Below are 26,994 nucleotides of genomic sequence, written 5' to 3'. Positions count from 1 at the left end.
GTTATGGAAAATGTGCTCTTTAAGTATTTTTCCAGTAGTTTTCCTCACGGAGAAAGCACCCCACTTCAATGTCAAAGAAAATAAAACAAAATCACTTTAGTAAATACTACAGTAATGTCACCAAAAACACTACAGTAAATACTAGAGTATACTACAGTCTGCAAAAACACTACAGTAATTACTATAGTATATAATACAAATTACTACAGTATTTATACTATAGTAAACTGTAAATACTACAGTATACTACTGTAAGTCCAGGAAAACACTACAGTGAATGCTATAGTATTACTACCATAGAATACACTATAGTATTTTTTTATGTGGGTAACGATGTCAGATTTCAGCACTTTGAATTCCAACTGTAATGCCTCCCAGAATGAGAGAAAGAGACGCATGCACGCACGCTGGCACGCTGGCACGCACGCACACACACACACACACACACACACACACACACACACACACACACACACACACACACACACACACACACACACACACACACACACACACACACACACACACACACACACACACACACACTCTGGGTCAACGCTCCCCCAAATATGTCCACAGCTTGCATGATCAAATAGCAGAAATAGATCTCAGTATACTCACATGGGTCATTCATTGTGTTATTACCCGGAGCAGCGCAGAACAGAGCAGAGGCTTCTGTATCTGGAGCTGTAGTTCTAGCTGTGGGTTATATAATATAAGGGGTGGCCTGTAGAACTACAGACCCCACATCCTCCTGAACACCCTACTGTTGTCTCTCTGTGAACAGTCAGCCAAATCAAACAGATCCCTGGTTGGAGAGCAGACCGAGCCAAGCCAGGCAATCCTCCCATGCTGCAACACAATGTGCTTCTTGAGCCTTCCTGGATGTGAACGCGTTACCACCTCTGCCAACAGGTCAGGATCTTGGTTGAAAGGGTTTGGCCATTATATGCAGGATCGCTGGTTCAAGCCCAGCCAAGACTCTCCCACATTAATACTTACGCTCTCCCTGAACAATCCAGCAAGCATACCGTATCAAATCAAATCATATTGTATTAGTCACATGTCCTGAATATAACAGGTATCATACCATGAAATGCTTACTTACAAGCCCTTAACCAACAATGCAGTTCAAGAAATAGACAATTCATTGGCTGAGAACAGTTCATGTCATAGGAATCAAGCTGAAACTACTGCTACAACGTTTGTGTAAGATGTGGCTGACACTGAAGACAAGCTTTTGGAACACCTTTTGTCTTTGACGTCACCCTGGCTAGTAGCATGCTGGCACGTAGAGGCGTACATACACACAAACACACACTTTGAGAAGTTGAATGGTTTTCAAGGTATCAGTGAGGTCTCGGAGGTAAAGCTCCATTGGTCTGGATGTGGAGTCATATCGTATCAGCACGCCATCTGATGTCTCCAACAGATTTATCCTTTTCTCCGCTTGCATAAATAAATTGTAAATTGTCTGGCCCTGGCAGGAGTGTGTGTGTGTGTGTGTGTGTGTGTGTGTGTGTGTGTGTGTGTGTGTGTGTGTGTGTGTGTGTGTGTGTGTGTGTGTGTGTGTGTGTGTGTGTGTGTGTGTGTGTGTACAGTCTGCGCGCGAGTGTCCATTCCAGTCATATCAACGGAGCAATTACTCATGTTGAGGAGTGTATACACTTAAAGGGTTCAGCTCTACCGGCAGGTGATGATGGACATTCCTTTCAGGGAGGGAGGGAGGGAGGGAAGAAAGGGAGTGGATTCAGTAACTCCACTGTGAAGCTTTCTTCATGACAAATGTTTAAGATATTAAATTGTTCTCGGAGGCTTGAGAGAGAGTGAAAGAAAGAGAGAGAGATAGATAGAGAGAAAGAGATCAATAGAGAGAAAGATGGAGAAATAGGGAGAGATCGATAGAAAGAGGGAGAGAAAGAGAGAGAAGGATCGATAGAGAGAAAGAAGGAGAGACTGATAGAGAGAAAGAGGGAGATAAAATAAACCACTTCTTTGTCTATTGTCACAAATCCTGGGCAGGGAACCACAGTTGAATAGTCCATTACTCTGGGAGTTTCAACATCTTAAATAGCCCTCCTCCCTTTCTCTCCTCCTCTCCTCCCTCCCCTGTTCCCCCATCATCCAGGGCTCAGGGCTGAAAGGACAGGCACAGGAAACACTTGTTCATTAAGAGCCTGGACTTTAGTAATTCAGTCAGCCAGTCAGCCAGTCAGCCAGTCAGTCATTCATTCAGTCATTCATTCAGTCAGTCATTCAGTCAGTCATTCAGTCAGTCAGTCAGTCAGTCAGTCAGTCAGTCAGTCAGTCAGTCAGCCAGTCAATCATTCAGTCAGTCTGCCAGTCAATCAATCATTCAGTCAGTCAGTAAGTCAGCCAGTTAGTCAGCCAGCCAGTCGGTCAGTCAGCTAGTCCATCAGTCAATTAGCCAGTCAGTAAACAGGGAGAGGAGGTAGTCTGACTGGATCTTCAACACCGTTAGTTCAAGGCCACATGCCCTTTTTCATTACTCTGAACAGACCAGCTGAAATGTAACTACAACCAATTTCCTTGCAGTCTATAAAGCTGTCCATCAAAATCCTACCAAACAGGGGAGCAGGGGGGGGATGGAGGGAACAAGGGAGGTGGTTGTTAGAGGGAGCTGCTGGATTCAGGACCAGATGTCAGCGAGTTTCAATGGCAGGAGAGGAGAGGAGGAACCATGGAGTGGCCGGTTGTACCTGATAGTGTTCACCTAAAAGGTTTTGACCTAGTGATGTACAGGGGGAAATGCTCCACAATCAAGGATTCTGGCAACACTTTACATGAAGTAAACATATAGTAACTACTCATTTAAATTATATCAGTTCAACGTAATGTAAAGTGTGAAACCATACAGTACATGGTAAACAATATTCATAGAGGTAAAAAACAATATTTTGCTCAAAACGAGTGGTACTTTAACAAAAACATGTTCTGTGCATGTTACCATTATGAAAAGGTGTGGTAATGTGTGGTAAGCACAGTATCGTATTGTGTGTTATGTATATACCTCACATAGCACTGTCATGGCCTTATGTTGTGGATTTTTACGAGGTGAGGTCAGTATTGAGGCCAGTTGTCCTTGCCGTCTCTGAAGAGGGCAGGGAAGGTGTTCTGTGTTTCAGGATATCAAACCATTTCTGAAATCATTGACCCAAAGTCAACAACAAACAATTCCTTTAAGATCCATTTATTAAAGTTATAAAAAAAGAGACAAATAAGTTATAATATTTTTATTTGTTAGAATTCTATCAGTGTTTGAACATTAATATTTAGAGAGCTAGTACAATTTCTACTTTCATGGCTAGCCTTTCACAAACCCATAGAAACAGCTTGCTGAGTTTTCTCTCCCCTATGATAGATAATACTGAGTGGGACGAGTCAGTCAATGCCGTCAGAGAGCCAGTTAGCAATGAAAGTGTGCACCGCAGGATTTTTCTCTATTATGGTATTATTACATATAAACTCTTAAAAATATATACTTCTGTCAAATAACTTGACAACAACTATGTACACTACAAAAATACATTTTCATATAAATAAATTATATGGCATACATTTATCTTTGTAACTGAAACAATATATATCCTCGCCAACCAAGACCAAATGGCAGTCTGTAGAAAACCATAGAGCATTTATTTTCCTTTTAAAATCCTCTAAGAGCTATGGTGAGTCTTGTAGTGTAAATGTTATATAGTCTTGTTTCCCTACTTAACATTAGTAAGCACTTTATACAGATTGAACACCATTCATGTCAAAACAACAACTGTAATTGTGTTTTTCAATAGACATAAAAATCCCTGCATTTGTTATCCACTGACATTTATGACCAATAATGGAAGTAAACAAAACAAAAACATCTTATAATACAAAAATATAAATATCGCAAATTCAACCTTGAAAAACCAAACACAAACAAAACATTACAAAAATTAAGAAAATAGTTGCCAGCCATGATTTCTCTCCATTATTGCCAATGTGACATCAGGAGAAGAAAAAAAAGATTTTCACTCAAGCAGCTGACACGCAAAAAGACACACATAGCTACACGTGTTGGACGGACGGACGGACGGGGGTCTGGAAAGACATGACCGACACACACCGGGCATGATGGGGGGGTGGGTGGCGGGGGGGGGGGGGGGGGGGGGGGCTTAGTGAACCCTGACCCTTGAGGCTTTGGCCTGCGACATTTGGCAGTTGAGAGGGAACTTCCAATTAGTGTCATGGCGTTATGTTGTGGATTTTTACGTTATGTTGTGGATTTTTACGTTATGTTGTGGATTTTTACGAGGTGAGGTTGGTGATAAATTGGGGCCAGTTGTCTTTGCTGTCTCTGAGGAGGGAAGAGAGATAGGACGGACACACACACACACACATACACAGAGTATTGTTAGACCAGATAGTGCTAAACCCTTCAGCTCTCTGGGCGGTGTATCTTATTGGGTAAAGAGGAAGAAAGAGTTTGTTGTGAATGAAACGTGTAATTCAGTCAAGTGCCATGTTGAGTTGGGAAATACCGTAGCTGTAGCTTATCACTAGAGATAGGACAACAATGTATATTTACAGTGAGAATAACAGAAGTTGCATTCATGAAAAAAAAGGAAACAAACAAATATGTACATTTCACAACAATATCCTCCATAATGGCCTTGACTAGCTACCATGGATTTTGTCCACCAATTGCAATATGCATTAAAGTGGAATTGACAGCATTTTGGCAACATGAAATCATATCAAAATCTGTTCATATACACCCCCAGGAAGAATATCGCACATTTTTACACGTTTTCTGACAAGCGAGCGCGTTTGAATAAATTCTTAGAATGTTTGGGAATTACTTATACTAAGGTATTTGTGAAAATTCTATAGCAATATAAAGTGGGAAAGCGGGGCGTGCGTTTGGACAGTTAATAGACACTGCAGTAAATAAAACCGAATAAAACATCTGTCTTGTCCAAGACCGGAGTCTACACAGACCGGTGTGCCATAGCCAATCAGAGATACAGTAGGCATTTATACAAACAAGCCATTTGCCACACTGGCCTGCCATCATTCACTTTGAACTGGACTGTGTGTGTTTACAGGCAGTAGCAACAGTGTGACTTTAGATCATTAGAACGCATTCGCCAAAAGCCAATAAATACACCTGAATGGACTTCTGCAAATATGTAAACACAACGGGAGTCCTCTTACATTTGGGAACTTTACAGTCCTATTAATCAAACAACCATGAAATGGTAGGCTCTCTCTCCCTCCGTTATGCACATTAACAACAACAAGATCAACAGCTAATGTTAGCCAGAAAGAGATAAGCTAAAATCTAACAAAGGAACATTAGATAAACCTTCTCAAACTTTTTCAGCTAGTTGGCCATCAAAATTGCACTGATAAACAATGAGGAATTGTAGCCTACTCGTCCTTCTGCAGCTTGCCTGCCAATGCATGCTTGTCCCAACCAAGCACCCAAGTTAACTGGCTAAAGTTGGCTAGCTTGCTATCTAGCTACTTCCAGGCACAAATGAGAGAACACCTCACTCTGACCATTTTACTCGCCCTAGCAGAGCTGGTTAGGCTGTTTACATGTTATCTGAGAATTTATGAACGCAAGAGAAATGCTAACTGGATAACAGTCATTCAAGTTCTCACTAGCTAACCAAATGACACCTGCATCTCTAGCTGTGTATATGAGGGAAAAATGTCAGTCACTCACCCACTCCTCCAATGGCATGACATGTCACCCTCCTAGCAGCTAGCTTGCTAGCTAACGTTAGGCTCCGTGTTTTTAGGTTGCTACATAAATAGATACGCTAGCCTATTATGACTGACTTGTGATCATTGCCCTTGCTAGTTTGATTGTATTGACATTCCCAACCTTAGTTACATTTGTCCGTTTTTGTCCACAAAATGGAGTCATTGAAACTGAAACAGTGCATCCTGAATGGAGGCAGCAAACAATGTGCTAGATGAGCTGTGATTTACAACCTGATAGCAATGTTTTTTGGACTACCAAGAAATGTATTGGTGAATTATATGAATCATGCATTGAACTGCATCCATCTATTCTGCCAACAATGCCTTAGTGTACGTCATGGAATGTTGAGTCAAATAGAACCTATTTTTAAAACTTCTTATGAAGTTGGTTTTGTAGCATAAACTGGGAATTGTATATTTTTTACTGATATTATGATTGTCTGTTTGTTTCATATCTGCAAAGTAGTTAAAACGCTGTCAGTTCCACTTTAACTATGGGAGTGATACTTTTACGCCCACTCATGCTACTGTAAGATGACTCATGCTACTATAAGATGGCCGCTGAGAGCTATGACATCACCAGAGGAAATGGGAGATGGGTAATTGAGTTCAAGGGACAGCCAAACACCTTTTATATCTTCTACATATCGGCTCGTATTAAATAGCACGCATAGCGTGAGTCAGAGTTCAACAGTAATTGTTTCACAACTACCACAGGTTTGTGATATGCAAATTAATTGTTTAAAAAAAGAGTACCTTTATACACAAACACACACATACAAACATACACACCTACACACACACATATATAAACACACACATACATGCCCTGTGTAGCTGTAGAGTAGTTTCACTTGACGTGATTGTTAGTCTATTTCTTTTTAAAGATGTATCCGATGAGTTACCCACCCACCCGCGCACACACCCACTTACACACACACCCACCCGCGCACACACCCACCTACGCACCCACAATCACATTTACACACTCACCTCTTTCTAATATAAAATAAACATTTGCATAGAATTATTATACAAGTTATTATACATTATTACAAAATATCTTAAGCAGCAACAATGTATGCTGAACTGTATTGTCTAGATGAAGCTTCCTCATGGCACAGATCCACAGACGAGTGAACAACAGTAATCAGAGATTTCTCACACACACGTTTGTTTTACTATCCTTGTGGGGACAAAATAATTGGTCCCATTCAAAATCCCATTTTCCCTAACCCCTAACCCTAACCTTAAGGCTTAATCTAACCCTAATCTTTACCCTAACCTTAACCCCAATCCCCTTATTTAACCCTAACTCCTAAATCTAATTCTAACCATCAACCTAATTGTAACCCTAAACCTAACCCCTAAGCTTAAAATAGCCTTTCTCCGTGTGGGGACTGGCTAAATGTCTCCAATTTGTCTTGTTTTACTGTCCTTGTGATGACTTCTGGCCCTGACAAGGAAAGTAAAACCAAAAACACACACACGCCAAAGAAAATGATGTCCCCAGTTTGTTAAAAAAAGGAGCTGTACAGCTCCGACATTATAGCTACTTCTTTGTTCATATTTACATAAGTATACATCTTTTAATGATGGATAGAGATATCTAAGACAAACATCCACGGGGTTACAGTAAGAATGAGCACCATGGCACTAGCCACCACTGGGTTATGTGTGTCGCTGAGCTGCACTGCATTGAGCCACTGAGTGAGAGAAGGAGTCCATCTTTGGCCGTTGTACTTCTGCTCTCCCCCACTGGAACAACAGAGAGACAGACAACACAGAGTTAGAAACCTGTCATGACAGCACACACATCTCACTCTCTAAAGGCACAACGCTCAATATATTGTGTTCAGTTTGCAGTAAAGAGGGTTTGAAGGACTGAATGGGGACATTTTTGCAAGTAACAAAACCAAAGAAGGAAAAGGAACATTCATTCCAAGTACTTTGTGGATGTAATACTAACATGTGAATTACTTCACTGTCATGAGAAGCTACAAACTCCATTGAGCCTCACCTCAGCTTGCCCTCTTATCACAGTCGCTCTCAGCTGCCTCACACTCCACATCCTGGAGCTCCATGGCCTCCACCTTGGTGTCCATCTTGGTTCCTCTGCAACCCGTATGGACCTCCAGTGGCACATGGGGGTGCTGGAAGGCAGGCTCAGGCTCTGCGCCCCTTGCTGTGTGGTAACTGTCCGCTGCAGTGTGTCCTGGGTAAGAGGAGGTGGGGCTCTGAGTGGGGGGAGAGGCAGAGTGGACGGCGATGGTAACCGATGCAGAGGCCGTTACTGTGGTGATGGGCTGGCAGTAAGTAGGGGCAGGGTTAGAGTGGTGAGGTTGGTGGTGATTGGGCCGGGGTTTGTGGGATGGACGAGATCTGTGCCTTGCAGAACGTTCTCGGTTGCCTCCCGAGACAAAATGGCCCCCGGAGCCGTAATGGCCTCCAGCTTCAGTAGCAGTTTCAAAAGCGTCCATGCGCGGGCGGGCTGGGGGCAGCGACTGTAGGTCCCTCTTGCTGAAGCGACGGGATGCACCAGGGTGGGCATCCGACTCCGGCAGGACCGACTGACAGGAGAGAGATCAGAAAATCAGAACAACTTGTACACATGCTCAACATGTTCATAAAGAGAGTGTGAACATACAGTTGAAGTCAGAAGTTTACATACACTTAGGTTGGAGTCATTAAAACTCGTTTTTCAACCACTCCACAAATTTCTTGTTAACAAACCATAGTTTTGGCAAGTCGGTTTGGACATCTACTTTGTGCATGACACAAGTAATTTTTCCAACAATTGTTTACAGACAGATTATTTAACTTGTAAATCACTGTATCATAATTCCAGTGGGTCAGAAGTTTACATACACTAAGTTGACTGTGCCTTTAAACAGCTTGGAACATTCCAGAAAATTATGTCATGGCTTTAGAAGCTTCTGATAGGCTAATTGACATCATTTGAGTCAATTGGAGGTGTACCTGTGGATGTATTTCAAGGTCTACCTTCAAACTCAGTGCCTTTTCCTTGACAACATTGGGAAATCAAAAGAAATCAACCAAGACCTCAGAAAAAAATTGTAGACCTCCACAAGTCTGGTTCATCATTGGGAGCAATTTCGAAATGCCTTAAGGTACCGCGTTCATCTCAACAAACAATAGTACGCAAGTATAAACACCATGGGACCATGCAGCCGTCATACCGCTCAGGAAGGAGATGCGTTCTGTCTCCTAGAGATGAATGTACTTTGGTGTGAAAAGTGCAAATCAATCACAGAACAACAGCAAATAACCTTGTGAAGATGCTGGAGGAAACAGGTACGAAAATATCTATATCCACAGTAAAACGAGTCCTTTATCAACATAACCTGAAAGGCCACTCAGCAAGGAAGAAGCCACTGCTCCAAAACCGCCATAAAAAAGCCAGACTACGGTTTGCAACTTCACATGGGGACAAAGATCGTACTTTTTGGAGAAATGTCCTCTGGTCTGATGAAACAAAGATAGAACTGTTGGGCCATAATGACCATCGTTATGTTTGGAGGAAAAAGGTGACGCTTGCAAGCTGAAGAACACCATCCCAACCGTGAAGCACAGGGGTGGCAGCATCATGTTGTGGGGGGTGCTTTGCTGTAGGAGGGACTGGTGCACTTCACAAAATAGATGGCATCATGAGGTAGGAAAATGATGTGGATATATTGAAGCATCTCAAGACATCAGTCAGGAAGTTAAAGCTTGGTCGCAAATGGGTCTTCCAAATGGACAATGACCCCAAAAATACTTCCAAAGTTGTGGCAAAATGGCTTAAGGACAACAAAGTCAAGGTATTGGAGTGGCCATCACAAAGCCCTGACCTCAATCCTATAGAACATTTGTGGGCGAACTGAAAAAGCGGGTGCGAGCAAGGAGGCCTACAAACCTGACTCAGTTACACCAGCTCTGTCAGGAGGAATGGGCCAAAATTCACCCAACTTATTGTGGGAAGCTTGTGAAAGGCTACCCGAAACGTTTGACCGAAGTTAAACATTTTAAAGGCAATGCTACCAAATACTAATTGAGTGTATGTAAACGTATGAACCACTGGGTATGTGATGAAAGAAATAAAAATTGAAATAAATCATTCTCTCTGCTATTATTCTGACATTTCACATTCTTAATATAAAATGGTGATCGTAACTGACCTAAGACAGGGAATTTTTACTCAGATTAAATGTCAGGAATTGTGAAAAACTGAGTTTAAATGTATTTGGCTAAGGTGTATGAAAACTTCTGATTTCCACTGTATGTCACGTGTGTGTGGGCATTATCCGAAGCACTTACAGAAGACAAAGAGTGGGCTGTGGCGTTTCCTTGTCTAGATGTCCGTCTTGGCACTGCTCCTCGTCGCACCTCCTCTGCTCTCCCAACTCTGCCTCTAGTGGTGGGGAGGTTGTACTGCTGGGGCTCCTGGCTGATGCCTGATGCCGTGGTGTTGGAGCTGTACTCAGAGTCTGACGAGTCAGAGCCTGTACCTGTCCCCGTCCCTGAGGTGGTGTGGCAGGGGTGGACGGAGAAGTGGACCACGTGAGGAGGGGACTCTGGTGACGGGGTGGGTAACTGGCTACGCCCATCAACAGGAGTCACCTGAGGGGGACAGAAAAAGGAGGGAGGTGTAAGGAGATGAGGGATTTTTTTTTTATTCCTTTTTTTTGTTTTTACACAAACTATGCTGCTAAAGAATTTCATGATGAGCTCATGTTAGAACATTCAATAAAAAGTTAGTGTTGGTTCACCAAAATACGTGTGCGTAAAAAATGTGTGTGTGAAAAATATATGTTTGTAAAAAATGTGTGTGTGTGTAAACAATATGTGTGTGTGTAAAAAATGTGTGTGTGTGTAAAGAAATATGTGTGTGCAAGCCATTATAGTATTTCAGCGGGAGAAACCATCTGACCTCTGGATAGGGGCCAAAGTAAGACAGCAACACAGGGAGAAGGACCAAACCATTCAGCACCCCCAGAATGGTCAGGATGGCCAGCACAGCAAAGAAATACCTGCAACAAACCAACACAGTCTACTGTTAAGACAGGCAACATGGGCACGACATTTCATCAACCACCATACACCAACACCACAGAAGATAGGTAGCAAAGAGTCACAACCACTAACATTCTCTGGACATTTTGGCAGAAGCTTTGAACAACTTAACCAGTGGAACATTAGCAGCATCACATAGATACACATGACAACCACAATGAACACCACCGAACACAGGCATTAGAGCAATGACACATCTGCAAAACCACAGGGTAAGCATGACAGCCAACATGAGTGTGTGTGGTTTCTGTGGGTGTGTGTGTGTATGTTTTGTGGTTTGTGTGGGTGGGTTGGCAGGCTGGTGTGGGTGGGTGTGCATGGGTGTTTATAGGTATATATGTGTGTGTGTGTGTGTGTGTGTGTGTGTGTGCGTGGGTGGGGGGGGGGGGGGCGTGCGTGCGTGCGTGCGTGCGTGCGCACACAAAGAGAATACCTGGAGCAACCACAGAACAACAGGAGAGAGGCTGTGCTAAACATGAACTAGATCAACCATTACACATGCCTGAAAAGACCATGACACACACATGTACGTTGGTTAAGTAGGAAACAGAAATTTACCTGTCAAGTCCTGCCAAAGAGGGTTAGTCTTTCGAAAGCCGCACAGAGAAAGAGAAGGAAGCACAATTAACTGGAGTTGGTTAATTCAAAGGCATGGAAAAAAGGGGGAGGGAGAAAGTGGGGTGTGCGGTGTATAAGCAAACATGAAGAAAACAAAGCAGTCAGGAATGTGGAGAAGGGGGAAGGAGGGGGAAGGGGCTTGAGGGGTGAAGAAGGGGGAGGGGTAAGGAAGGGGAGAAGTGGGAAGTTTCTGATCTAAAAAAAATAGGTAGAAGCAAAGTATAGAATTTAAATCATTTAGTATAGAAGGAATAGAAAGAGAACAATGAACAGAACCTCACCCTGGCCTACCTCCCTCTCTTTCTTTCCCCGTTTCTTTCTCTCTTTACCTTCTTTACAGCTAAGCCCCTGTGAAATTCCCAGTGCTCTACAATCCTGTCTAATTAAATCTCCAGTGTATCATGTAAAACACCCTGTCTAATTAAATCTCCAGTGTATCAGGTAAAACACCCTGTCTAATTAAATCTCCAGTGTATCAAGTAAAACACCCTGTCTAATTAAATCTCCAGTGTATCAGGTAAAACACCCTGTCTAATTAAATCTCCAGTGTATCAGGTAAAACACCCTGTCTAATTAAATCTCCAGTGTATCAGGTAAAACACCCTGTCTAATTAAATCTCCAGAGTATCATGTAAAGCACCCTGTCTAATTAAATCTCCAGTGTATCATGTAAAACACCCTGTCTAATTAAATCTCCTGTGTATCAGGTAAAGGACCCTGTCTAATTAAATCTCGAGTGTATCAGGTAAAACACCCTGTCTAATTAAATCTCCAGTGTATCAGGTAAAATACCCTGTCTAATTAAATCTCCAGTGTATCAGGTAAAACACCCTGTCTAATTAAATCTCCAGTGTATCATGTAAAACACCCTGTCTAATTAAATATCCTGTGTATCAGGTAAAGCACCCTGTCTAATTAAATCTCCAGTGTATCAGGTAAAACACCCTGTCTAATTAAATCTCCAGTGTATCAGGTAAAACACCCTGTCTAATTAAATCTCCAGTGTAACAGGTAAAACACCCTGTCTAATTAAATCTCCAATGTATCAGGTAAAACACCTTGTCTAATTAAATCTCCAGTGTATCAGGTAAAACACCCTGTCTAATTAAATCTCCAGTGTATCACGTAAAACACCCTGTCTAATTAAATCTCCAGTGTATCAGGTAAAACACCCTGTCTAATTAAATCTCCAGTGTATCAGGTAAAACACCCTGTCTAATTAAATCTCCAGTGTATCAGGTAAAACACCCTGTCTAATTAAATCTCCAGTGTATCAGGTAAAACTCATTCTCTCTCTCTCTTTCTCCTACTCATTTTTCTCCCCTCTACAGTTCCTTCATTAAGGAAGGCTTTACTCCACTTTTCGTTCTCCTGTGTGTGTGTGTGTGTGTGTGTGTGTGTGTGTGTGTGTGTGTGTGTGTGTGTGTGTGTGTGTGTGTGTGTGTGTGTGTGTCCTCTCAGTGCTCGGGCTCAAGTTGCTCCATCCTCTTGGAGAATGCTTACTGTCTATGTGTGTTTGTGTGTGTGTGTTAATGTGTTTATTCAGTATGTGTGTGCATATGGTGTATGCGTGTGTGAGAGAGAGAGAGACAGAGAGAGAGAGAGAGAGAGAGAGAGAGAGAGAAAAGAGAAGAAAAGAGAGAGCTGCTGGTTCAGTTTGCCCAGCGAAGTAGAATCAATAAACAGGACTTTTTAGACAGGCTATAGAATGGGACAGGGGCTGAGACTGGGGACAGGGGTTGAGTCTGGGGACAGGGGTTGAGGCTGAGGACAGGGGTTGAGGCTGGGGCCCGGGATTGAGGCTGAGGACAGGGGTTGAGGCTGAGGACAGGGGGTGAGGCTGAAGACAGGGGGTGAGGCTGAGGACAGGGGGTGAGGCTGAGGACAGGGGGTGAGGCTGAGGACAGGGGGTGAGCATACAATGAGGGAGCTGGGGCTACAGCTTCTCTCCCTTTCCCCCCCCTCCTCTCATCTCTCCCTTTCCCCCTCTCCTCTCCTCTCTCTCTTTCCCGCCTCTCCACTCTTCTCTCCCTTTTCCCCCCTATCCTCTCCTCTCTCCCTTTCCCCCTCTCCTCTCTCCCTTTCCCCCCATTCTCTCTCCCTTTCCCCCTATCCTCTCCTCTCTCCCTTTCCCCCTCTCCTCTCTCCCTTTCCCCCCATTCTCTCTCCCTTTCCCCCCTATTCTCTCCTCTCTCCCTTTCCTCCCTATCCTTTCCTCTCTCCTCTTTCCCTTTCCCACCTCTCCTCTCTCCCTTTCCCCCTATCCTCTCTCCCTTTTTCCCCATCCTCTCTCCCTTTCCCCCCTATCCTCTCCTCTCTCCCTTTCCCCCTATCATCTCCTCTCCTCAAACTCCTCTCTCCCTTTCCCCATTTCCTCCCCCCTTTTCCCACTCTCCTCTCTTCTCGCCCTTTCCCCCCTATCCTCTCCTCTCCTCTCTCTCCTCTCTCCCTTTCCCCTTCTCCTCTCTCCCTTTCCCTTTCCCTCACTCCTCTCTTCTCTCCTTTTGCACCCTCTCCTCTCTTCTCTCCCTTTGCCCCCTCTCCTCTCCTCGCTGTTGGCCTCTCCCGACACGAAGACGGGGAAAGTAGCTGAACTCACAGAGCTTCTGCCTTGGTTTAAAGCCACATCTACACTGGAACACACACACAAGCACCCACCCGCGCACACAAACACACACAACGCGCTGGAGCTGTTTGTAGTGAAAACATTTGAGGGGTTGACAAGGAAAGTCAGGGAAACATTTATTTCGGCATGAAAAGAAAAATAGGAGTTGGCTGTGTTGTTATTCTGCAGTCTTCAGGCGCAGAATACCGCAGGCTTCAAATAGCCTGAGACAGAGACTAAGTGGACCAGAGGAGATGAGGAGAGAAGGGTTAGTGTGTGTGTGTGCACTCTCACTGCTAAGCACTCCATCGTTGACCCCCATGATAACAAGGTCAGGGAGCAGGGCGGTGTGTGTGTTTCCAGACCACATGGGTGGAGATGGCCCTATTTTCTTAAAGAGATAGATCACCCACCTTACAAAACTTCTCCTTAATGGCTACTTAGACAGTAGTCTGCGGACATAACCTAGACACTGTTCCAAGATAGGCTTAGCTACGGCTCTAAAGTGCCATCAACTTGGTCCCATATGCAACAAAATATTTTGCTGTGTGACCAGGAGTTTATTTTGGGAGCACCCACTGTGAGACTAGGGAAAAGATCTCCCACATAATGATTGTTTTAATGATAAGGTTACGCTGTACCGTTACGCTGTACTCTAGTGCCCTAGAGAAAAAAGTGGGTGCAGATTCGATAGCGTCATGGTGGCACCATTACTACAACGGAAATGGCTCGCTTGTAGCCCAACCAGCTAAAAAGATCTGACCCATATTACCGCCACGACATTTGTATCTTTCTGTAGCGCCCCCATACCCAACTGGCAGACTGCAGGTCTTGATTCCCAAAAATTATAATAATACGATTAATAGCTTGGCCGGGCTTCAACCCCTGGTATCATATAAACACATGTAAGACATGGAAAAATGTGTAGAACTGCAGGAAATTAGATTTAAAACAGACAAAAAAATTGCATTTTACATCGTTAACCATTTGTTTACACTTTGTTCTGTCATGTTACGTCATTGGCTAGCTAGCTAACAACCTGGTAACTACCAGTATAACCAACATTTTGGGGGCACAGAATCAAAGGAAAAGGGATAGGTTCTTCAGGAGATTAATGATCATAGCAATCAATGAATGAGAGATCTCTTGCATGTCCTCATCACAAATCTGCCATTTTTAAAGAGACATTGTACAATTTCCAATGTAATGCATCTCAATGGGAAAAATGCCTTTACAGTGTTACATATTCATTTCTAGTGCACCACATGTGCTTCAAAAGTAGAGGCCCAATATACTGTGGGCTGTATCTCAATCAATTTAAATCATCTTATTTTCTGGTGCTCCTAAATTTCATGTAGTGCTCCTAACTTTTTTTTAAATTGGGAGCAGCAGTGCTACCAATGAACATGTTTTATTTAGAGCCAATATGCTTAGCACTTAATAATAGGAACCTTGTCTCACACCTCCCGCGTGTTAGTTTTCATTTGCATTTCTCCCGTCCTTCCCCTCAACTACAGTAGCATTGAAGTGTGTGTGTGTCTGAGAGAGAGAAAGCAAGAGAGAAAGAGAAAGACAGAGGGAGAGAGCAAGAGAAAGACAGAGAGAGAGAGAGAGCGAGAGAGAAAGACAGAGAGAGGAGAGAGCAGGAGAAAGACAGAGGGAGAGCTAGAGAAAGACAGAGAGAGAGAGAAAGAGAAAGACAGAGCGAGAGAGAAAGACAAAGAGAGGAGAGAGAGAGAGCGAGAGAGCAGGAGAAAGACAGAGGGAGAGAGCAAGAGAAAGACAGAGAGAGAGAGAGCGAGAGAGAAAGACAGAGGAGAGAGCGAGAGAGCAGGAGAACGACAGAGGGAGAGCTAAAGAAAGACAGAGAGAGAGAGAAAGAGAAAGACAGAGCGAGAGAGAGAGCGAGAGAGAGAGAGGGGGGAGAGTAGAAAGGGATGGAGGGAAAAGCGGCCTTCACGGATGAGTGGCGTTTCAGGTAGATTCCTGTGTGACATGCAGGCTCAGGCACAGCCTTAACACTCGACTGACGCCACAGAAAGCCACAGAAACACCACAGAAGATAACACACTTGAATAATGTGACACCGGCAGGTAGAAATTTTGAAACTGTTCATCACTGCTTGCAAAATAATGTCCATACAGGTTAGAACCCCTTACAATGCAAGAAGATACCAGTAGCTTTCAGCTTTGTAGGCTAACTTTCCTTGCTAGCTGACAGCTGAAGCCAACATAAATTCACTACCCCTAGTACTTTGGTTGTGATAACATGCAAACCATAACGCTGATTTCAAAGCTGATTGCCAACAAAACTTGATTAATTTACCTAATTGGTCTCCCCCCCGCGCACACTTTTATAAAAAAAGCCACTTCTCTGCAAATGATGATGAGCAGTACAATAAAATAAGTCCCAAAATTGAAGGGAAACACATTTTTGCGATCTCTATCCCCTGAAATCAGCCAAAACAAGCTCAGTAACTCAATGTATGCACACACTCTCATTGAATATGCATTCATGTAAATAGGCCTAGGATACATCTTGATTCACCCAGTTTATCAATGGACGTTTACCATTCAAATAAATGATTACCATTATGGTGTTATGTAGTTAGATTGGTAAAAACTAAGTCAAATGTACGATTGTATAATTGATTCATTGTATACATGGCTGTCTCTGAACATTTTTTAAGTAAGAAATGTAAAACGTAATGATACCGAATGACTGAACAGAGCAGTAGCTGAGTTTGGCTGTCTGGATCAGTGCTATTCTGGGACTTTGGTTAACCAATGAGGGTCATCGTAACACCGGTACATTTTGGACTTCTAATCCCTTTTAAACATTGTGTGTTTGAGCTACAGACTTCTGTACCATTGGATTCGTCTATTTCATCTGCATCCATAAATACCCAACATTAGTCTGTGTGATTAATGGGTGCTGAACTAGAGTGGTGTTTGTGAGAGAAGGACAGATCCTGAAGGAGCCCTTGTTTTACAAAAATGTCTGTAGAATGAGAATGGTTTGAGCGAACACGCACATGTAACATGTTTTGCGTTATAACGCTCACAAGCTCCACAATAGTAGTTAGAAGGTAAGGTGTTCTTCTACATAGAAGATCATAGGAAATCCCAGGACATAGTATCTATAATACTGTAAGGGGTTCTTCTACATGGAAGATCATAGGAAACCCCAGGACATAGTGTCTATTATACTGTAAGGGGTTCTTCTACATGGAAGATCATAGGAAACCCCAGGACATAGTGTCTATTATACTGTAAGGGGTTCTTCTACATAGAGATCATAGGAAACCCCAGGACATAGTGTCTATTATACTGTAAGGGGTTCTTCTACATAGAAGATCATAGGAAACCCCAGGACATACTGTCCATAATACTGTAAGGGGTTCTTCTACATAGAAGATCATAGGAAACCCCAGGACATAGTGTCTATTATACTGTAAGGGGTTCTTCTACACAGAGATCATAGGAAACCCCAGGACATAGTGTCTATAATACTGTAAGGGGTTCTTCTACATAGAAGATCATAGGAAACCCCAGGACATAGTGTCTATAATACTGTAAAGGGTTCTTCTACATAGAAGATCATAGGAAACCCCAGGACATACTGTCCATAATACTGTAAGGGGTTCTTCTACATAGAAGATCATAGGAAACCCCAGGACATAGTGTCTATTATACTGTAAGGGGTTCTTCTACACAGAGATCATAGGAAACCCCAGGACATAGTGTCTATAATACTGTAAGGGGTTCTTCTACATAGAAGATCATAGGAAACCCCAGGACATAGTGTCTATAATACTGTAAAGGGTTCTTCTACATAGAAGATCATAGGAAACCCCAGGACATAGTGTCTATAATACTGTAAAGGGTTCTTCTACATAGAAGATCATAGGAAACCCCAGGACATAGTGTCTATAATACTGTAAATGGGTTCTTCTACATGAGAAGATCATAGGAAACCCCAGGACATAGTGTCTATTATACTGTAAGGGGTTCTTCTACATAGAAGATCATAGGAAACCCCAGGACATAGTGTCTATTATAATGTAAAGGGTTCTTCTACATAGAAGATCATAGGAAACCCCAGGACATAGTGTCTATAATACTGTAAAGGGTTCTTCTACATAGAAGATCATAGGAAACCCCAGGTCATAGTGTCTATAATACTGTAAAGGGTTCTTCTACATAGAAGATCATAGGAAACCCCAGGACATACTGTCCATAATACTGTAAGGGGTTCTTCTACATAGAAGATCATAGGAAACCCCAGGACATAGTGTCTATAATACTGTAAGGGGTTCTTCTACATAGAAGATCATAGGAAACCCCAGGACATAGTGTCTATAATACTGTAAGGGGTTCTTCTACATGGAAGATCATAGGAAACCCCAGGACATAGAGTCTATAATACTGTAAGGGGTTCTTCTACACAGAGATCATAGGAAACCCCAGGACATAGTGTCTATAATACTGTATGGGGTTCTTCTACATGGAAGATCATAGGAAACCCCAGGACATAGTGTCTATTATACTGTAAGGGGTTCTTCTACATAGAAGATCATAGGAAACCCCAGGACATAGTGTCTATAATACTGTAAGGGGTTCTTCTACATAGAGATCATAGGAAACCCCAGGACATAGTGTCTATTATACTGTAAGGGGTTCTTCTACATAGAGATCATAGGAAACCCCAGGACATAGTGTCTATTATACTGTAAGGGGTTCTTCTACATAGAGATCATAGGAAACCCCAGGACATAGTGTCTATAATACTGTAAGGGGTTCTTCTACATAGAAGATCATAGGAAACCCCAGGACATAGTGTCTATTATACTGTAAGGGGTTCTTCTACATAGAAGATCATAGGAAACCCCAGGACATAGTGTCTATTATACTGTAAGGGGTTCTTCTACATAGAAGATCATAGGAAACCCCAGGACATAGTGTCTATTATACTGTAAGGGGTTCTTCTACATAGAAGATCATAGGAAACCCCAGGACATGAAGGTCACATAGTTGCTGTCACAAACTCCACACAGTTGTTACTGACTAATTTGATATTAATTTCCCACTGAGCAAACAATGTCTGTACTTACAGCATTCATATAAATTCATTTTTATCAGGCTTTTGCAGACATTTTTGTAATTGACATTTGTCAATAAAACTTATAAATGCAATTGTTTATGTCAAATTGTTTTGTGCTTACTTCTAGAGAGTGTGAGAGATTGAGTGTGTGAGAGAGAATGAGTCTCTTTCCATGAGTGTGTGCATGTGTATTTGAGTGTGTGAGAAAGTATGAGTCTTTTTCTATGAGTGTGTGCATGTGTATTTGAGTGTGTGAGAGAGTATGAGTCTCTTTCCATGAGTGTGTGCATGTGTATTTGAGTGTGCATGTAGTCTTTGTGCATGAGTGTATGTGTTCATGTGCGTGTGTGTGTGTGTTTGTGCTGTGTGTCTGTGTGTCTGTGTGTCTGTGTGTGTGTGTGTGTGTGTGTGTGTGTGTGTGTGTGTGTGTGTGTGTGTGTGTGTGTGTGTGTGTGTCCCACAACTGGTCCCACTCACCTGACGATGAAGTCAAACTCAGAGCCTGCTAGCATGAGGACTCCTAGTAGAGTAGAGAAGGCTCCGTCCAACACAGGAGCAAACATGTGTTCTAACGCCAGCACTGCCCGCCTGTTACGGTCCCCTATTGCTGTGAGGAACGCCTGCAACGTACACACACACACAACTCATCAGAAACACTATAATGTCATTTGTAAATATACAAAACACTTTCTGTGAGCTATTTTTTTGTAAGCTATTTTAGGCTTAGGGGTTAGGTTTACGGTTAGGGTTATACTATGGTTAGGGGTTAAGGTTAGGGTGTTTTGGGTTAGAGTTTATAGAAAATAGGATTTTAGGTCCCCACAAGGATAGTAAAAGATATTGTGTGTGTGTGTGTGTGTGTGTACTCACTAGAGCAACATGTACAGTGAACTCTACTCCTATGCCGACAGAGGCGATGAGGATGACCACAGGAACAGCACTGAGCTTGATCCCTATCAGCCCCATCATACCAAACAGCTCCACGGTCATCAGAGACAGGACCAGGACCTGAAACAGACAGACCGCAACACAACCGTTAATGACTATTAGAGACCATCTACAGTGTTAACCCAGGGATCAACCCCAGCATGAATCCAAACATCTCCACGGTCATCAGAGACAAAATCCCCCAAAGTCCCCACAAGGATAGTAAAACAAGGAAAATTCTCCCTCGAACCAAGAACCACATCCCCATGAGGACAAAGGCCATTAGGTTTAGGGTTTAGAGTTAAGAGTTTAGGGTTAGAGGTTAAGGTTAAGGTAAGGGTTAGGTTTAGGGAAAATAGCATTTTGAATGGAAATCTATTTTGGGTCCCCTCAAGGATATTTAAATGTTTTATTTTACCCTTATTTTACCAGGTAAGTTGACTGAGAACACATTCTCATTTACAGCAACGACCTGGGGAATAGTTACAGGGGAGAGGAGATGAATGAGCCATTTGGAAGCTGGGGATGATTAGGCGGCCATGATGGTATGAGGGCCAGATTGGGAATTTAGCCATGACAACGGGGTTAACACCCCTACTCTTACAATAAGTGCAATGTTATATTTAGTGACCACAGAGAGTCAGGTCACCTGTTTAACGTCCCATCCAAAAGACAGTAAAACATGTGTGGGCTGTGTGTGTGGGTTGGTCCTTCTATACTTGTCGGGACCTAAAATACCCAGAAGTTCCCACAAGGATAGTAAAACAAGGAAAATTCTCCCTCGTGGGGACATTTCCCACGTCCCCATTAGGATAAAGGCTATTTTAAATTTAGGGGTTAGGTTTAGGATTAGGGTTAAAATGAGGGTTAGAATTAGGGTTATGGTAAGGGATTAGTGGTTAGGTTTAGGCTTAGGAGTTAGGTTTTGGGTTACGGGTTAGGGAAAATAGGATTTTGAATGGAAATGTATTTTAGGTCCCCACAAGAAAAGAAGAACAAAACATGTGTGTGTGTGTGTGTTAGGGCTTGGAATTGCCAGAGACCTCACAATACAATACATTTTGATTTGATACTGCGATTTTATTGCAATTTTATGTTCCAAGCATATTGATCACTATATGTCTGCTGCAGACAGACAAGAGAGATCATGAGAAAATGTGTTTTGATCAGTAATGGAAATAAAAGTGCTGAAAATATGTTGGTTCACTATTTAAAAAGAAGATGGAAAATAAGCTATAGGATGACAAATACCAGACCTAGCAAAAGCGATTATATACATCGTTTTTAACAAATTGATACCTGGAGTCAAAGTCATCACTAGTATGTATGTGGCCTGTAGCTGGGGGTAAGGGGTAAGGGCAGGGCTAAGGGTTTGGCCATGGGGGTTAGGATGCAGGCGATAAGGGGTGTAAGATAGGATACTGGTGGCCTGGTCTGGACAAAGCAATGGTTCAACTTGAAGCACCGCCATAACTTGTCATTTTATTTGGTTTGTAAAGCTAGAGCAGGGGTTTCCAACATGTAGATCGTAGCACACCTATGAGTAGCTCACCAAGCAATTCTGAAAGTACATGCATTTTTCCCATTTGGTCCATGGCAAACTGTCATAAACATAAAGCTCCTGGCTACTACCCAATAAAAGTCACATTGACATTATCCCACACCTGGTAAGTCACTACTGGCTTAAAAAGCCAAACGTAACAAAATATCTGCCAATTCATTCCCAGCAATATTGCCCCTGTCTGTCTGTTTGGTGTCAGGCAGAAATGGAGAGAAGAGACAGAAGAATGTATGATGGACAGGGATAGAGAGAAGTTGCTTTGCAAGATATCTATACCTGAAAGTGCATGATCTGGGTGATTTATGGTTGATATTCAGCAGTCACATGCCTAATTTACTTTGAAGAACTACTAAAATAGTGATTTTGTCAGACAGCATAGACAGCAGCTCTATAGAGATGAGATGATGACTTGGAATGAAATGATAGTCATCAAATAAAACACATATACTATACATAACAACTGAATATTTTATTAAAGTAAAGTGTGAATAAATGATGGCAGTAACGGGTAATCACTACCATCATGGGATTTTCATTAATTGTGTTATTCTGTGTTGTTGCAGCGTTCAACCAACATAATGCATAGCGCATTTAATGATTTAAAATGGAAAACCGGGATTATTTTGTAATAATCGAACCGAAACCGAACCAACCTCTAAAAGCACTAATCACTCAGCACTAGATGCTAATGATAACTGTCTTGTGGGTAGACAGAAAGACTTTCCCGATAACCTTCTAAATGAAATGTTAAGTACAAAGTAGGTTTACCTGGCAGACCTATTTCATGATTATTTGTATCAATTGGGTGGCCATTGTTTTACAAAATCTGGCATGACATGTACTGCAGCAGTAGGCCTAACAACAGAAACGTCGCTAGATCAACATATTCCTCTCTTGCTATATGCGCAATTAAAGGGGAATTACCCTCCAAAATGCAAATGTGTTAGTTTTTCTCTCAGACATAAAACATTTTATTCTGATGTGATTTAAGCATTGACATGGATTCAGAACATCCATTTTCATTGTTTCTCTATGAATAATTGTACTATTGAGAGGAAAAAAACTGAAAGAAATTCAAAACAGGGAACAATAAAACAGAAAACAGGAAAATTAAAAAGATAATTGTATGCATTCGGAAAGTATTCAGACCCCTTGACTTTTTATGTTACAGCCTTACTGTTAGGCGTGTATATGGGAGGCGAAGTCAAGTGCAGGAGAGCGGAGTATATAAAACAGGCACACTTTAATACCGGTCAACAACGACAGCACATAAAACATACTAGTGCCATAAACACGGTCTAATACAAAAGTGCAGCGCCTGACAAAATAATCACGTAACAATAAACAATTACACACAAAGACATGATGGGGAACAGAGGACTAAATACATGTAGATTGATTGGGGAATGAAAACCAGGTGTGTATGGAACAAGACAAAACAAATGGGCATATGACAAATGGAGCGGCGATGGCTAGAAAGCCGGTGACGTCGATCGCCGAACGCCACCCGAACAAGGAGAGGAGCCGACTTTGGCGGAAGTCGTGACACTTATTCTAAAATGAATTAAAATGTTGTTTTTTCCCTCATCTATCTACACACAATACCCCATAATACCCCAACAAGTGACAGGAGTCTTTGAAGCCCCCTCCTGCTGTTCAAAGACCATTCACTGGCATTTTCTACAAGAATCTGCCTCCAGAAATAAAAGCTTCTCCCAAGTGGGTGTGACACCTACTCCCGTTGCCTGCTGCACTGCTGCTTGGTTCCACCTGGCGATGTGTTCACCATCTGCCCTGGTCTGTCTCCCCCTGTCTGGTACAGGTACCTCCACCACACTCACCCCTCTCTCCAGCACACACGCACTGTTGGGGCGAGTGACTCTGAACTTACCATGGCTAGCCCCAAGCCCCAAGTCGTTATATGTTTAATATTTTTAATGTGCATTTTGATATTTGCCTCATGACTCCTGCGTACTTTGTTGACTACAAACTTTCTTCACCCAACCGTGGGACAGACTATGTTTGTTCCCACACTCAGGACTCTGACTCTCTATTGGTTACACAGATTTTTGGCCTCCCATCCTATTCTAACCACCTCTCGCCGGCTTTTTTTTCATGCAACCCGATGAAAATGCTGTACAATATGATCTTGTTGCCATCTGATGCACATTCAGATGTCATAAATCAGCACTGCAGAGCTCTCCCTGTCCTATGCCACGCATTGATTGTATTACTATTGATGATATCTGGAAATGTGCATGTACACCCTGGCCCATCTACTGTTGCTAGCCCCAATTCTGGTTTTCTGCACGTTAACACTAGAAGCTTATTACCTAAAATGGATCAATTGAAAGTGTGGGTTCACAGCTCCAATCTAGATGTATCGGTCATTACTGAGATGTGGTTAAGGAAGAGTGTTTTGAATGCTGATGTTAACCTTTATTGTTATAACCTTTTTCGGCAAGACAGATCTTCCAAAGGTGGGGGAGTGGCAATCTTTACCAAGGATCACCTTCAGCGCGCGATTGTCTCCACTAAGTCTGTCACCAAACAGTTTCATTTGCTGGTTTAAAGCATTAAACTTCCAAATAGCTATTTTTTGACGGTTGCTGGGTGCTATCGTCCTCCATCAGCACCGGCCTGTACCCTACCGGCCCTAAGCTCTCTCCTGGCCCCTTATACTAAGTCTGAATTTGTCCTGCTAGGTGACCTAATCTGGGACATGCTTAAACCACCTGACCAAGTCCTAAAGCAATGGGACTCCCGATATCTTTCTCAGATTATTACCAATCCCACAAGGTATGACTTCAAACAGGTATCAGTCTGGTGTTTTCTGTAATGACCTTAGTGATCACTGTTTTACAGCCTGTGTTCGTAATGGCTGCTCAGTGAAACGATCTGTCCTGATTTGTCATAGACGCTTGCTAAAAACTTTAATGAGCAAGCCTTCGTTCATGAACTGGCCTCTGTAAAATGGTATAGAATCAGCTTGATCCCCTCTGTCGAAGACGCTTGGACCTTCTTAAAAAATATTTTCAGTGGTATAGTTAAAAAACACGCCCCCATAAAGAAAATGAGAATTAAAAACAGGTTCAGCTAGGAATTCACGATATATCGGTGAACATATCGGAATCGGACCATATTAGCTAAAAATGCCAACATCGGTATCGGCCGATGTCTAGTTTAACAGCGATGTTAAAAACGATGTCAAAGCTACCGTGCATACCTATATAACTTAGGTACAGGACATAATGACTCCACATAAACTTTTGCACTACACGTGCAACACAGCATTCCTAACCTAGCCCACAATGTCTGCTGTTTGGATCGAGCAGTCAACAAGTCGAGCAGTCATTTGAAAGAGTAAGAAAATTTCAGCGAGACAACTCAAAGGTGAAATCCATTAAAGCCAAGATAATGGAATTCATTGCCCTTGACAATCAACCGTTCTCTATTGTGGGTGATGTTGGCTTTCGCTGACTGGTCGAGCACCAGTACACACTACCAAGTGCACTATTTTTCAGATGTTGCCCTACCGCAGTTACACAATAATAGCGTCACTTCTATTAGCTTCACGACATACATACTATGGAATGCCGTTTGGGTCTTTGCGTGTCAAAAAAGATACAGTAGCACCGTCAAAGCTGTACAAAAAAGTCTGCAAACAAGCAAACACCGGCCACAAACGATGCGTTTACAATACTGCATTGGTAATAAAGCATAATTTGTTTCGACATCAACTTCTGATACACGTCAAATAGTGTTATTTGACATGTATCTTTTTTAACACGCAAAGACCCAAATGGCGTTCCATTGAAATCCTGGTTGAGAATGAAACGACTGAACAACGAAACAGCACAGCAAGTAAGTGAAAGAAATAGGTTTTGATCATGTTTTACTGGTAATGGGGACATATGTAAATGCCAACAAAATAACTTCTTGGTCAGTGTGATGTGTGTGTTTGTGTAACCTTTATTTAACTAGGCAAGTCAGTTAAGAAGAAATTCTTATTTACAATGATGGCTCGGACGACGCTGGGCCAATTGTGCACCGCCCCATGGGACTCCCAATCACGGCCGGATGTGATACAACCTGGATTCGACCAGGGACTGTAGTGACGCCTCTTGCACTGAGATGCATTGCCTTAGACCGCAGAGTCCATGTGTGTTAACTTTTTAACTGTACTGGAATGATTAAAATGTTGTTTTTTTTTGGCAAGGAAAACATCGGTATCGGCCAAAAAAAAGCATCACTAAGTTCAGCCCCTGGTTCGACAGTGATCTTGCAGAGTTACTCCACTTCAAGAATTGCATTTGGTGAAAAGCTTGGCACATGCATACTCAGGCTGACTGGCTATCGTTCAGGCAAATGATAAATATGTGCACTCAGGCTATCCGGAAGGCCAAAGTTAGTTACTTTAAGGAACAGTTCTCTCTCTGTGGGTCTAACCCCAAGAAGTTCTGGTAAACGGTTAAAGATCTGGAGAATAAACCCTTCTCCTCACAGCTGCCCATGTCCCTTAATGTTGATGTGGTTGTTACTGACAAGAAGCACATGGCTGAGCTCTTTAATCACCACTTCATTAAGTCAGGATTCCAGTTTGACTCAGCCATGCCTCCCTGCCCGTCCAACATTTCCTCATCTCCCACCCCTTCTAATGCGACTATCCCCGATGTTTCTGTCTCTTTTTCCCCTGCCCCACTACAAAGTTCCTCTCTGAAGGCAGTCAATGAGTCCGAGGTGCTAAAGGAGCTCCTTAAACTTGACCTAAAAAAAACATCTGGGTCAGATGGTTTAGGCCCTTTCTTCTTTAAGGTTGCTGCCCCTATTATCACCAAGCCTATCTCCAACCTTTTTAACCTATCTCTCCTTTCTGGGGAGGTTCCCATTGCTTGGAAGGCAGCCACAGTTTGTCCTTTATTTAAAGGGGGAGATCAAACTGATCCTAACTGTTATAGGCCTATTTATATTTTGCCCTGTTTATCAAAAGTGTTGTAAAAGCTTGTCAATAATCAACTGACTGGCTTTCTTGATGTCTATAGTATTCTCTCGGGTATGCAATCTGGTTTGCGCTCAGGTTATGGATGTGTCACTGCAACCTTAAAGGTCTTCAATGATGTCACCATTGCCCTTGATTCTAAGTGTTATTGTGCTGCTATTTTATTTGACTTGGCGAAAGCTTTTGATACGGTAGACCATTCCATTCTTGTGGGCCGGCTAAGGAGTATTGGTGTCTCTGAGGGGTCTTTGGCCTGGTTTGCTAACGTCCTCTCTCAAAGAGTGCAGTGTATAAAGTCCGAAAATCTGCTGTCTCAGCCACTGCCTGTCGCCAAGG

At 42.6% G+C, this 26,994-nt stretch overlaps 1 protein-coding gene across 3 annotated transcripts in view; it reads right to left on the bottom strand.

The window, feature by feature from the left end:
* Window positions 1–3,239: 3,239 nt before the first annotated feature.
* LOC106580561 (protein patched homolog 1) overlaps window positions 3,240–26,994 on the bottom strand; it is a 154,343-nt gene continuing 130,588 nt past the window's right edge. The window contains exons 19-24 of one of the 3 annotated variants that reach the window (XM_014161750.3): window positions 20,042–20,179; window positions 19,649–19,791; window positions 10,703–10,802; window positions 10,090–10,392; window positions 7,793–8,342; window positions 3,240–7,530 (exon numbers count right to left, since the gene is read on the bottom strand). In XM_014161750.3, coding sequence (XP_014017225.2) covers window positions 7,794–8,342; window positions 10,090–10,392; window positions 10,703–10,802; window positions 19,649–19,791; window positions 20,042–20,179 — 1,233 coding nt within the window. In that variant the 3' untranslated portion in view covers window positions 3,240–7,530; window position 7,793. Of the gene's footprint in view, window positions 7,531–7,792; window positions 8,343–10,089; window positions 10,393–10,702; window positions 10,803–11,403; window positions 11,432–19,648; window positions 19,792–20,041; window positions 20,180–26,994 lie in introns of those variants that run through there. The other 2 variants (XM_082966409.1, XR_006760917.2) reach the window with 2 other exon arrangements.

This window comes from Salmo salar, chromosome 20 (assembly GCF_965601325.2).
Source record: "Salmo salar chromosome 20, fSalSal1, whole genome shotgun sequence".
Classification (NCBI taxonomy): domain Eukaryota; kingdom Metazoa; phylum Chordata; class Actinopteri; order Salmoniformes; family Salmonidae; genus Salmo; species Salmo salar.
This window is presented reverse-complemented; position numbering and strand designations above follow the sequence as displayed.